This window comes from Oncorhynchus mykiss, chromosome 5 (assembly GCF_057628025.1).
Source record: "Oncorhynchus mykiss isolate SJ-2025 chromosome 5, ASM5762802v1, whole genome shotgun sequence".
Lineage (NCBI taxonomy): Eukaryota > Metazoa > Chordata > Actinopteri > Salmoniformes > Salmonidae > Oncorhynchus > Oncorhynchus mykiss.
In genome coordinates, this window is record NC_143026.1 from 9,752,774 (window position 1) to 9,767,322 (window position 14,549).

Sequence of the window (14,549 nt, forward strand, 5' to 3'; positions counted from 1 at the left end):
ATAATATGTCAAATTAGTTTTGACTTAGAGTGGACCATTAGCAAATGGGCAGGAACAGGGGCAGGGGATAAAGACATGTCATCACACTCACTACAATAGCAGATGGAGGCTACTTTCCAGCAGGTTCTTTTTTCTCACTCATGCCGGTAGGGTGACCGCATATAAAAACACCCAAATGCGGGACAACAGGATGGTTTTGTGGGCCAGCGTAGCCTACATTAATGCATGCATTTAGACCGGAATATGCATGTAGATCTTCTTGCAACTGTTTTGTAAGAAAATTAGAGCAGATGGTGTTTACTATATAAATCAAATCAACATTTATTTGTCGCAGGTGTACAACAGGCCTTACAGTGAAACACTTACATATAACCTTCCTGCATTTTGTTTCAATCACAGCCCATTTTGCCTAGTTACCGACATTCACACGCTGTTTCAATCACAGCCCATTTTGCCTAGTTACCTGCATTCACACGCTGTTTCAATCACAGCCCATTTTGCCTAGTTACCTGCATTCACACGCTGTTTCAATCACAGCCCATTTTGCCTAGTAACCGACATTCACACGCTGTTTCAATCACAGCCCATTTTGCCTAGTAACCTGCATTCACACGCTGTTTCAATCACAGCCCATTTTGCCTAGTAACCGACATTCACACGCTGTTTCAATCACAGCCCATTTTGCCTAGTTACCTGCATTCACACGCTGTTTCAATCACAGCCCATTTTGCCTAATTACCTGCATTCACACGCTGTTTCAATCACAGCCCATTTTGCCTAGTAACCTGCATTCACACGCTGTTTCAATCACAGCCCATTTTGCCTAGTAACCTGCATTCACACGCTGTTTCAATCACAGCCCATTTTGCCTAGTAACCGACATTCACACGCTGTTTCAATCACAGCCCATTTTGCCTAGTAACCTGCATTCACACGCTGTTTCAATCAAAGCCCATTCTACCTAGTAACCTGCATTCACACGCTGTTTCAATCAAAGCCCATTCTACCTAGTAACCTGCATTCACACGCTGTTTCAATCAAAAGCTCATTCTGTCTAGTAACTGACATTCGCATGCGGAAATTAGGTGGTGTGTTTGGTGTATCAGTAACAATAAGGCTCGAGGGGATGTGGTATATGGCCAATAGACCATGGCTAAGGGCAGTTCTTATGTAGTCAAATATACCACGGCTTTAGGCCAATCAGCATTCAGGGCTCGAACCACCCAGTTTATAATACGCTATTATATATACACGTTTCTGTTATGAATCATTATCTTCCAAGACATTCATTCAATATCTCAAACAGTCTGGGACAGTTGTGGGATGCAATAGATCCCAAATGAACACAACCACTAGCATCAAAAAAACTTTTTTTATGCAATGTGGCTGACGCAACAGATCAGAACGTTTAGCTTAAAATGTTAGAAACTATTAGGCTATTTCTTCACATTATAAGCACAGCAATGAGCACGTGGTAGTAGGCTATAAGTGCTAATGTTCCATTAGCAGAAAACATTATGAAAAGTGACTGCAAATGCAATTATGCATGTAATACTTTTATTATAAAAGGTGCATTTTTAATGGTGAAAATTGTCTTTCCCGAACTTGAAACTCACACACTGCTTATATATATGCCAGTTAGGCTCTACACGCCTTGTAAAGCGGATTAATGTGCTTCATTTTTTTGGGCCACTTCAGTTGTGATACAAACCGTATTAAAACATATAGGCCTATGGGCTAGGCTACATGAGGTGTGATACTAACCTTATTAAAACATATAGGCCTATGGGCTAGGCTACATGAGGTGTGATACTAACCTTATTAAAACATATAGGCCCATGGGCTAGGCTACATGAGGTGTGATACTAACCTTATTAAAACATATAGGCCTATGGGCTAGGCTACATGAGGTGTGATACTAACCTTATTAAAACATATAGGCCTATGGGCTAGGCTACATGAGGTGTGATACTAACCTTATTAAAACATATAGGCCCATGGGCTAGGCTACATGAGGTGTGATACTAACCTTATTAAAACATATAGGCCTATGGGCTAGGCTACATGAGGTGTGATACTAACCTTATTAAAACATATAGGCCAATGGGCTAGGCTACATGAGGTGTGATACTAACCTTATTAAAACATATAGGCCCATGGGCTAGGCTACATGAGGTGTGATACTAACCTTATTAAAACATATAGGCCCATGGGCTAGGCTACATGAGGTGTGATACTAACCTTATTAAAACATATAGGCCTATGGGCTAGGCTACATGAGGTGTGATACTAACCTTATTAAAACATATAGGCCTATGGGCTAGGCTACATGAGGTGTGATACTAACCTTATTAAAACATATAGGCCCATGGGCTAGGCTACATGAGGTGTGATACTAACCTTATTAAAACATATAGGCCCATGGGCTAGGCTACATGAGGTGTGATACTAACCTTATTAAAACATATAGGCCTATGGGCTAGGCTACATGAGGTGTGATACTAACCTTATTAAAACATATAGGCCTATGGGCTAGGCTACATGAGGTGTGATACTAACCTTATTAAAACATATAGGCCCATGGGCTAGGCTACATGAGTTGTGATACTAACCTTATTAAAACATATAGGCCTATGGGCTAGGCTACATGAGGTGTGATACTAACCTTATTAAAACATACAGGACTATGGGCTAGGCTACATGAGGTGTGATACTAACCTTATTAAAACATATAGGCCTATGGGCTAGGCTACATGAGGTGTGCAACTATGACTCAAACAAGTCGTAAAAAAGGCATTGTTTCTTAGGTTGGGCATCATTCACAAGTGATAGGCTAATATTGTCACCCATCAGACTTTTCTTGATTTAAACTTGTATTTACATATACTAAACAATATGTGTGACATTTGTTTAGATTTAGAATGGACAATTATCATGCAATTATCATTGGCCCAGCATTGTCCGGGTTTGGCTGGGGTAGGCCGTCATTGTAAATACGAATTTGTTCTTAACTGCCGTGCCAAATAAAGGTGAAATAAAAAAAATAGCGAATGGAGGATACTTTTCCCCGTGGTTCATTTTCATGCCAGCCAGGTAGGCTATTCTCCTGTTGTAAATATAAGCAATGTGCTTAATATTAGGATAGTTGAGAAATATAGTAGGCCTAGCCTATAGAGAGCTGATGGGATCCTCCTCTTTTTATTAGCAGCCATCACTCTTTTCTCATGCAATTACATAGCCTATAGAAATGTTGCGCAACATGAGCTCTCATGAAGTGTCTTATTCGATTTTCGATTACATTTGCATTGATGTCGGAGTGATTAGAGGGACAAGAGAGTGCTGAGTACCAGGCAGTTAGCAAGTTTGGTAGGCTACTAATGACAAGCATCAGCGCTTCGAGAAGCCTAATTACCGTGACTAAACGGTCATGTGGAATTTCACTGCCTCCAATGACCTGTGACCGTCAGTGTGGAGGCAATACAAATCTTGGGCTCCCGAGTGGCGCAGCGGTGTAAGGCACTGCATCGCAGGATATAGCCTGTTGATATGAATTAAACAATCTAGCCGATTGGTATGAATGACAGAATCTAGCCTATAGATATGAATTACACAAGAAATATACATTTAGAGATTTTTATTTTAATGCATTGTTTAATCTTTATTCAACCCACCTGCCCATCGTTCACCCACACAAAATGTCATGAGCCTAAACCCGCCCACCCCACGGATATAACCGCGGGTTCTGAGTCAACCCGCGCATCACTAGTGTGTATGTACGTATCCCAAGTGGCACCCTATTCCCTTAATAATAAACTACTTTTGACCAGAGCCCTATAGTAGTGCACTATATAGGGAATAGGGTGCCATTTGGGACAAAATCCATGTCTGTCTGGGTGAAATGCTTTCGTGGCGCCAAATTTTAATACTTGTTCTAAATTATTGTAGATGTCAAATAGCGAATGATAAAACTGTTCCCATCCACAGAGACATTATGAATACCACTGTTTCACAACTCTTATCAGAGGGCAGCAGTGTATTCCAGTTTGTATGCTTCCTCAAATTAAACTTGGGTTGGGTGATTGATCAATCATGAGAAAACAAAAACACTAAAAATACTTACTATAGACCATTCCTAAAAAAGGGATTCATGTCCTTCACTCGTTTAGCATTACCAGTGATTTTTATTAGCAACCATAATGTGTAGAATGAAAGCAACCTCCAATGTTTCCATTGCTGCAGTGATGTCGGGAGATACTGTCCAACACATGGCTTTTAACCAGAGTCCATAAAGGCTGGTCAAAAGTAGTGCATTGTTTAAAAATCCACCAGTGTTTTTTTTTTGTATTATTTTTGTATTTAACTAGGCAAGTTAATTAAGAACAAATTCTTATTTTACAATGACGGACTACCCCAGGCCAAACCCTCCCCTAACCCGGACGGCGCTGGGCCAAATGTGCGCCGCCCTATGAGACTCCTGATCACAGCCGGATGTGATACAGCCCGGGATCGGACCAGGATCTGTAGTGACACCTCTAGCACTGAGATGCAGTGCTTTAGACCGCTGCGCCACTCGGGAGCCCTTTTGTGAAGATAATGTGAAGAATGGGCAACAGCCGTGTCAGGATCTATTGTCCAACACATGCCTTTTGACTAGTGGATTATTGAACAATGCAAAAGTTTAGAAAACAGTGAAGGACATTGTTGTGGATGGTCTATAGTGAGTATTTTCTAGTGTTTCATTCAACATGATTGATCAATTAATGATCAAACACCCAACCCAAGATTAATTTGAGGAAGCATACACTGCTGCCCTCTGACAAGAGTTGTACACCTTTGCCTTTAGTGAAACAGTGGTATTCGTTTCATGAGAAATTAAAACACTAGATTCTCTTGATTGGGACATAGGCCAAGGCATCAAACATGGGCAGAGGGGAACATATCATTCACCCTTTGATTATAAACTTCAGGATCGTTCAGTTATCCACCGATGACTATTAGCAACCATAATGTGAAGAATGACCTATTGTCCAACACATGCCTTTGACCACATATGGTCATGATTCCCATAGCAACTGTCAATCACCTTACCTGTCTTGGATGTAGTACTGGAGATCCAGATCATTGATGACAAACGGGTTTCTGAGTTTCTCATAGGCTACTGCTTTGTCCAATGGAAAACCTAAAAAAAAAAAAGACCAATAAAAACAACTTGTGTTTGTAGGAGAACAGAGGTGAAGTCAAGCTCATTCAAAAGACCTCTGTGCCAGGAGGACGGAGGAAAATACATTCGCTAACGGCTAATTTCCTAAAATATTTAATACGAAGGCATTTCCTTGTAAAGCCCGTGCTTTAAAGGCCTTACTAGCAGAGATTGTGTGAACTAAACGGGCATGTGTTTCTCTCTCTCTCTCTCTACAATACATTGAGAGGTAACATGTTTGCTTTACTGTTTAGCTCATATGACAAAATGACTAATGAGCGTCCAAATGGCATCATATTCCCTACACAGTACACAGGGCTCTGGTTTAAAGTAGTGCACTATGTAGGGAATAGGGTGCCATAGAGCTCTGGTCTAAAGTAGTGCACTATGTAGGGAATAGGGTGCCATAGAGCTCTGGTCTAAAGTAGTGCACTATGTAGGGAATAGGGTGTATTTTGGGACACATCCTAAACCTCTTATGTTACCAGCTAGAGTTGATGTCTAGAGGACGAGTCTAAACAACAAGCTGAAATAAACCACCAGCCGTAAACAAACTTAACTACAGGCCGCTTGGCAGCTGACCAAATCACATCACAGCTTCTTGGGTGACATAGGTGTGGTGTGCCAGCCAGACGAGGACTACGTAGTAAATAAATCGCTGGTTGGAGAGGTCTGTTTACATATGGGCCCTGGTCCAAAGCATTGCAGGCAGGGAAAAGGGGGAGGGGTTTAATTGGTACATATCAGGATATTATTTTTGACGATATATTATATCGTTGACAATATCGCTATATAATTTTTGCGCTACTTTGCTATACCTGCACCAACATTTCTGTCTTTTTTTCTTCTTATGTCTTGTTCATCTTCTTTTAAATACGGAGCCTATTTGTTTTCAGCACTTTTATTTCCATGACTGACTAAAAGTCGTTTTCTCATGGCACTCTTGTCCCCCAGCAAAAGGAATATGTTTGGAACATCAAATCAAATCACAATAAAATCACAGTACCGACTCACAATATATATTACGATTCTATGTATTGCATCGCACCCAAGTATCGTGATAATATCGTATCATTAGGTCCCTGGCAATTCCCAGCCCTAATTTGGGACGAAGCAATGGTTTAAGAAAAGCAGGGTGACCCCCACCCCCCCACCCCCACTTAACTTTGGACGTGCAGACACAGGAAACAATGAAAACACATTACATGTCAATTACAACACAAAGTCAGAAGCACCAGTGCTGTGACTCCTTAATTAAAGGGATAGTTTCGCCAAATAAAATAAAAATGTGTGTAGTTTCCCTTACCCTGTTGTCCTACCCTGTAAGCTGTCTAGTCTTTTGTTCACCTGGCCACTGTTTCCAAATGCAAACTTTTTAGCATGTGTGGCACATATCCAATGCAAGTCAATGTTATCAATATTAGTATGTTGCACTGTCCAAATCATCTAGAAATAACTTTGAGCTACATAATCAGTGTGAGATACTTTACCCAATTACATATTGTTTTCCCTATCCTTTTTCACACTTCATGTGCAAATCATCCTAATTTGGGAAAAGTATCCCTTAAAGGAAATACTGTATGTGCTGAAGCACATGTATCTTCTGTCTTTAAACAACACCTCCTTGCCTCCTTCCAGTAACGGTTACGCAATGTTGGACGTTTCAAAACACTGAACCGTCTTGTGATGAATGAACAGCAGTGTCAACCTAAACAATGAGGGCTGTATATGCGAGGGCGTGGGTAAGTGAGTATGTGTGTGTATGAGTTTGTCTATATATATGTGTGTGTGTGTGTGTGTGTGTGGTGTGTGTGCGCGTGTGTTTACGTATGTGCATGTGTTTGGGGTGTGAACGTTTCAAAGTTGGGATCGATAATGTTTTTAAAAATCCCTGATAACTAGCCTTCCAATCTATTAGCCTAGATATCTCCTGATAACTAGCCTTCCAATCTATTAGCCTAGATATCTCCTGATAACTAGTCTTCCAATCTATTAGCCTAGATATCTCCTGATAACTAGCCTTCCAATCTATTAGCCTAGATATCTCCTGATAACTAGCCTTCCAATCTATTAGCCTAGATATCTCCTGATAACTAGCCTTCCAATCTATTATCCTAGATATCTCCTGATAACTAGCCTTCCGATCTATTAGCCTAGATATCTCCTGATAAATAGCCTTCAGATCTATTAGCCTAGATATCTCCTGATAACTAGCCTTCCGATCTATTATCCTAGATATCTCCTGATAACTAGCCTTCCGATCTATTAGCCTAGATATCTCCTGATAACAAGCCTTCCAATCTACTAGCCTAGATATCTCCTGATTACTAGCCTTCCAATCTATTAGCCTAGATATCTCCTGATAACTAGCCTTCCAATCTATTAGCCTAGATATCTCCTGATAACTAGCCTTCCAATCCATTAGCCTAGATATCTCCTGATAACTAGCCTTCCAATCTATTAGCCTAGATATCTCCTGATAACTAGCCTTCCAATCTATTATCCTAGATATCTCCTGATAACTAGCCTTCCAATCTATTAGCCTAGATATCTCCTGATAACTAGCCTTCCAATCTATTAGCCTAGATATCTCCTGATAACAAATATTCCAATCTACTAGCCTAGATATCTCCTGATTACTAGCCTTCCAATCTATTAGCCTAGATATCTCCTGATAACTAGCCTTCCAATCTACTAGCCTAGATATCTCCTAATAACTAGCCTTCCAATCTATTAGACTAGATATCTCCTGATAACTAGCTTTCCATCCATTAGCCTAGATATCGCCTGATAACTAGCCTTCCATCCATTAGCCTAGATATCTCCTGATAACTAGCCTTCCATCCATTAGCCTAGATATCTCCTGATAACTAGCTTTCCATCCATTAGCCTAGATATCTCCTGATAACTAGCTTTCCATCCATTAGCCTAGATATCTCCTGATAACTAGCCTTCCAATCTATTAGCCTAGATATCTCCTGATAACTAGCCTTCCAATCTATTAGCCTAGATATCTCCTGATAACTAGCCTTCCAATCTATTAGCCTAGATATCTCCTGATAACTAGCTTTCCATCCATTAGCCTAGATATCTCCTGATAACTAGCCTTCCAATCTATTAGCCTAGATATCTCCTGATAACTAGCCTTCCAATCTATTAGCCTAGATATCCCCTGATAACTAACCTTCCAATCTATTAGCCTAGATATCTCCTGATAACTAACCGGTTTGATGCCTTGTGATTGGACAACAATAACCTACGCACGCCACTCTCGTGAAAAGCAAGAGCAGCATAAATTATAAACTGTTCTCTCTCTCCACAGGCAGCACGATGTAGACCATCTGCATTGTGAATTCTCGTAGAATTTTACTTACTGTTTTAATGGAAAACAGATTTTAAAAAATGGCCATTTAAACATTGTACATTTGTCTCATCCCTACTGTGTTTGTTTGTTTATAAATTGTGTTTGTGTGTCCGCACATGTCCATGGTAACCCAGCGTGTCCATGTTGACCCAGGGTGTATGTGTGTGTTTATTCATGTGTATGTGTGTTTATGCGCTTGTGTGCTTGTTGATACGCACATGCATGGTAACCCAGCGCTAACCTTTGGAGTGAAATGAGATGAGGCAGTCACAGAGTGGCCAGTTGTCCACAGGCTCGTTGAGGATGACCTCCTCCTCGATGGTCACCACCGTGATGTACTTGAACAGACAGAGGCGCTCCAGGATCTCCTTCATGGGCTTGGACTTGGACTTCTTGGACATGGCACAGATGCCCACCACGATCTGCCTCTCAGGAGGCTAGGGGAGAAGAGATGGAGGAATAGGGGTTAAGGAGATGAGGACAGGATTCTATAGAGTATTGGAACACAGCCTATAACCTTGGTGCAATGCAATAGTCTCTCGTGAGCCTCCCTCGCTAGGGAGAGGAGATGGAGGAATAGGCACCAATGGGTGCATCTCAATAGTCTCAAGTGCTCTCCTCGCCTTGTCTTCTTTTAGTAATTTCCACTTGTGGGCAAGAACTGGACAGGTTAAAGCCAATTCCCAGGAGACAACCATTTGGTTTGTTTTGAGATCATTACAGATTAGGGAGGGGAGAGGAACTTGATGCTATGAGACTCTCCCTAGACAGCTATCGGACTGCCTACTTTAGGTCAGTTGGTAGATTGCCTAATGAGCCTCTTTCTAGACAACTGACTGTCCACTCTGGGTCATTTTTTAAAAAACTATGTCATCATACCAGTATTTTACCATGCATGACAATGGCACAACACACTTGTTATGTAAACCAATCATTTTATTTAGGATTGTTCAAGGAACATTAAAGAAGGACATTTTTGGGGAAAATGTAAGCCGATCAATTCTTCATACAGAGGATAGAAACGGCATTGACAGTTATATAACAACTGACAATATTCAGCAAAGCTGATTCAAAATAGAATGTTCAATCAATCATCACAAGCTTTAGAATGGAAGGCAATTAATTTGAGTGTTTAGTTACATACTTAATTAAAAATGATATGCATGTTCAGAAAGATGCCCAATGCAAATATATGAGATCAACTCCAAATTTCCACTGCAACATCTCAGCCAAATCCTGATCAAATCCTATAACATGTACTGTGACATAAATCTCTAATTTCCATGATGACACTATTAGATGCTCCAAAAACAGTATGAAACAGTCTGTGTGAAGATTTGAACAGACTGAGGATTCACTTTGTTGTGTGTGAACCCTTTGCTCAATTCAGAACCTGGAAAGTTACTTTATACGTGAGCATATTACACCTAAAAATGGACTTCGATCAAAAGCCATAGATTTACATTTAGTGCAGAATCAAGTGCCTCCACTGCAGTCTCAATTGTGCCTATTTTGTTATGACTTGGATGATGTTCTTTTTAGAAAGATGGACGCTTTATCTTCAGCCACTCTGACGATCTCTATGGGCAAATCAACTCACCGAATCATACATCTCGTCGTCCTCGTCCTCCTCCTCTTCTTCCACATTCTCGTAGAGGCAGTCGTAGCCCATGACCCGCCCGGGGTCCAGCAATTCCTCGCCCTCGTTGTCGTCGCAGCCTACGAAGAAGCGAGGGTGTTCCCCGCCGTCTGGAGCCTCACCTCCTTTAGACATGGCTGGGCCGTCTTGCGGCTGGGGACCCTGGGAGTCCTGGGGCTGAGGCCTGTCCCTCTCTACCACAGACCTGTCTGTGGCTGGCCCTGTGCCTCCTGCTGCACTCCCTCCTCCAAATGCCACACCTCTCACTCACCTCACCTCCCAGCCTCCAAAGAACTAGGCTTTATCCCTCACCCTCTCTTCCCTACCCCAGGGCCTGCCTGTCTGAGACCCAAACTGGTCCACTAGACCCCCTGAGAAAGAGGTGGGGGGGTAGTTTAAAGAACTTGATGGGGAAGGGAATGGGTTTATCCCTGGTGCATGTCTACTTGTACAATCAGGGTGCTGGGTTACCGTACTCCGTTAGAGGGTCACAGCCAGTGAGCTGGTGCTACGCTCCTGTCGTCCTGTTCCTTACAGCCCAGCATGTCTTTTTTGTCCTCTAACTATCTTGCCTGAAACACAAACATGTATGTGCTTTATTTGTCCACCACAAAATAAATTATCACAAAGGCCCCAAATGTTTGGAGGCCAATAAGGATATTTTAACTTGTGCTCACAATATAACACATGTGGAGGATGGACAATACAGCACACACACACACACACACACACACACACACACACAGTGGAAGACGGCAATTAAACATGACGCACACGGCTGTCCTCCCTGTTCCCGCTGATTAAGAAGCAGAGCGGACTATCAAACAGGGTCACGTCATTGCAGAGACAGTGAACGTGAAACCCAGATTACAGGGAAGGTCAGACCGTTACGTGTGCTGTCCTAACAACCTCCCTTTAACGGTGCAGGATGAGATACACTTTGGAAGTTTTTCACTGGGTACTTATCGGCTATAACCGGGTAATCCTCATGTCTGAGCGAGCAGAGAGGAAGGCTAGGGAGGAATGCCACTGAAGTAAAAATAAAATGGAGGGCATTGTCTGACAGAATGGCACAAATGAATAGACCTAATTCAGTGAAGAGACATTGAGAGGGAGATGAAGAGGGCAAGGGAAAAGGAGCTTGAATTAAATGACACTAGAGCTAGATCTGTGTTAGCAGCAGAATTGTCTGTATAATACATTATCATCCTAACTATTCATGCCATAGGCCTTTTATTTATTTTTATATTCCTCATGAAAAAAAACTAATGGATTTCTGGAGTGAAATACACCTGGAGTCGTTGTAGCTCTACAAATGCCCACAAGAACTGAGCCAATTCAACCACCATAAATATTCCAGGCTGTTGACAGCTCTGGGAAAACTATGCCCTTTCAAGATCTGCTCTTTTGAAGAACTAAAAGGTAGCCAACTATGAACGGGTGCAACAGACACTGTGTGCACGCTCATTTTACCCTGAATAATGTTTCCAATCGGTTTTACTCATTTCATATTTATACACTGTATTCTACTGTATTTTATTCAATGCCACTCAGACATTGCTCATCCTAATATGTAGATATTCCTTAATTCCATTTCTTTTTTATTTAGATGTGTGTATTGTTGTGAATTGTTAGATATTACTGCACTGTTGGAGCTAGCACCACAAGCATTTCGCAACAACCGCAATAACATCTGCTAAATATGTGTATGTGACCAATAACATTTGATTTTATTTGAATACAGCCAATAGCATAGAAAGACAACCTAGTGAATTGCATAGGCCTACAGCTGAACTGGGACACAAGTGAACCAGGATTAATGTGGAAGTGGCCACTCACCTGAAGAGAAAGGACCCATGTAAGATTTATAACAGAAGAGTATGGACACACTTTCCAAAGGTTGAACACTAGCCAAAAATAGCCTTGTTCAATAACAGTAATGTGTATTATGTTGTTCTAGCACCATCAACCAATTATATCTGTTTTTTCTTCCGAATGTTTCCACATCGATATTAGGCCTAGCTGATATCCTTTCACCTGACTAGGAAGTAGCCTACTCTGAGCTGTCATCTAGAAAGGACTTACATTTTATCAGTGACTTTCAACACAAATGAACACAGGCTAGAAAGCTCAAATATAGAGCATTTTGCTGAAAATATGCATTCAGCAGCATTCTCCCTCTTTTGCTTGACAGAGATAAGACCACACCGTTTCGCTGACATCAAATCCAATTGTATTTGTCACATGCGCGGAATACAACAGGTGTAGTAGACCTTACAGTGAAACGCTTACTTACAAGACCTTAACCAACAATGCAAGTAAAGGAAAAATAAGTGTTAAAGTATTTACAAAAAAAAAAAGTGGGGAAAAAATGATTTAAAAAGAGCAATAATAAAATAACAGTATCACACGCAAATGTCAGTGACTACTTCACCTCGTCATCGGGCTTTGGTCAGAAGTAGTGTATAGGGCTATTTGTGACACACTGTTTATCTGCCTGGGCACGCACACACACCACCATGCAACCTTCCATCACCCTCAGACTGGACATCTGTCATGGGAACAAAATGTCAGTCACAGCACGACCAGGATGCTACAATCAGCCCAGGATAGTCAGATGATGCCCAATCCAAAACAAGTCCAACCTTGAAATGCAAGGGCAAGGTCTCCAGGTTGGATTGTAGCTACTGATTGATGTTTTTTTCCTTTCTGTGTGGACCACACACACACACACACACATATACTAGGCTAGACTGCAATGGGGTTCAAGGAAGATGTATGTATGTATTGAATAGTCTTCTGATAGTGAACCAGTTCTCTGACTGTGTCCTGGAAACGTATTCTGATCAGGATTATTAGTATGTGAATAGAAATAGTAACATTGGGTCTGATACTTGCCATTAGTAAACTAGCTTCTACACCATGTAAATGATAACAAGCTGACACAGACAGTGAAATAATTATTAACGACGTTACAATCAACATTCACTCGGGCAACGGAAAAGGACGTTTATAGTTCTAAATCACATCAACGTTGGGGTTGGATGACATGCTTATCTAAATCTTCTTAGGGTTAGCTAGCTAGCATTTTTTCAGTTGAATGGGGAATTCAAAAAGCGTTTCATCCGATAAAATGACTGAATGACTCATCGGTCTTCCTCCATCCAGACAGGTACAACATCACCTCGCTCTTAGCCTAGTCCATGGCTAACGGCGTTAGCTACCTAGCACAGTTAGCTTGTACTTCCTGACAAATGTCTAGCGACTTGTTAACATTGGCCAGGCACGATTGCCTCCCCTTTTTATGTTAAGCTTAGTGAACTTAAATGTACAATGTGTTGTTGTTTTTTTTTACTTAACGTTAAAACAATTTTTTTTAAACGTCTCTTACCTTATCTAATATGAAACGCCCTTAGTCGAGTCTGTATGCCTTCAAAGTAAGTTAGTCCTGCTTGGCTTCTGACAACACGGACAGCTTAGCTAGCTAGCTTGCCAACTACACAGTAGTACACCTTGCTGAATGTGTGTGCAATGAAAAAAATGTTGTTGCTAGTTTGCAGCCAACATTGTCCCGACACTGTTACTAGCAGGGATGCTGATTTATCTACCTTATTCCAAGTGTGTTTTGCAGTTTTACTCTACCAATTATGCATGGGGATTTTCATCTTGCGCTATCACAGCTATCATTAAAAATCTCAAAATACCAGGGGCGTATTCATTACTAGCGGACAAAACTCCACTCCGTGGTGGCTAATTCATTACGGAAACCGTTTACCGTTTAAGAACCAAAAGTAAGCAAACAGAGCAAAACGAGAGTTTCTATTGGACTAATTCAGGTAGGTCCCGCCCCCATTTCGTTCAGTGTGTTTCCGTTTAAGAAACGTTTTCCAACACAATTGTCGTAATGAATACACCCCAATAACCAAAAAACGTAATTTGTATGTCGTCACTAAGGGGCGGGAAAAGAGACATAATTCCTACAAAGCCTCAAAAACACAAGTATGGGTAGAATCAAACTTGAAAAACAAGAAGCAGAGTATACAGGAACTGCTTTGGTGAAAGTATTGATTCCACCGTCTAAAGCTCAAATCTTTCACAATAGCCGGGCTATTGTGCCCTTGCCGTTGTGCCCTTGAGCAAGGCACCCCTAACTGTTCTACATGGCTGTGTTAGGCAGGCAGCCTACTTCTGTTATTTTTTTTCACTAATTGGTATTTTGGCCAATCCAATCTGGTGTGGGTTGCCTGTCTAAACGCACTCTATGCCGGGGAGCCACACTGTTGCTGACAATGAGCTTCCAAACCCCTCAGTTGTGTGTGTGTGTGTGTGTGTGTGTGTGTGTGTGT

At 41.4% G+C, this 14,549-nt stretch overlaps 1 protein-coding gene across 18 annotated transcripts in view; it reads right to left on the minus strand.

Moving 5' to 3' along the window:
* The window catches only part of ppip5k2 (diphosphoinositol pentakisphosphate kinase 2), a 70,401-nt gene extending 56,249 nt beyond the window's left edge, over window positions 1-14,152 (minus strand). For 9 of the 18 annotated variants that reach the window (XM_090233663.1, XM_090233662.1, XM_021601597.3 and 6 more), the window contains exons 1-4: window positions 13,595-14,145; window positions 10,165-10,775; window positions 8,806-9,001; window positions 5,089-5,179 (exon numbers count right to left, since the gene is read on the minus strand). In XM_090233663.1, coding sequence (XP_090089789.1) covers window positions 5,089-5,179; window positions 8,806-9,001; window positions 10,165-10,338 — 461 coding nt within the window. In that variant the 5' untranslated portion in view covers window positions 10,339-10,775; window positions 13,595-14,145. Of the gene's footprint in view, window positions 1-5,088; window positions 5,180-8,805; window positions 9,002-10,164; window positions 10,776-12,637; window positions 12,755-13,594 lie in introns of those variants that run through there. The other 9 variants (XM_090233664.1, XM_090233661.1, XM_090233657.1 and 6 more) reach the window with 4 other exon arrangements.
* Between the last annotated feature and the right edge of the window lie 397 nt (window positions 14,153-14,549).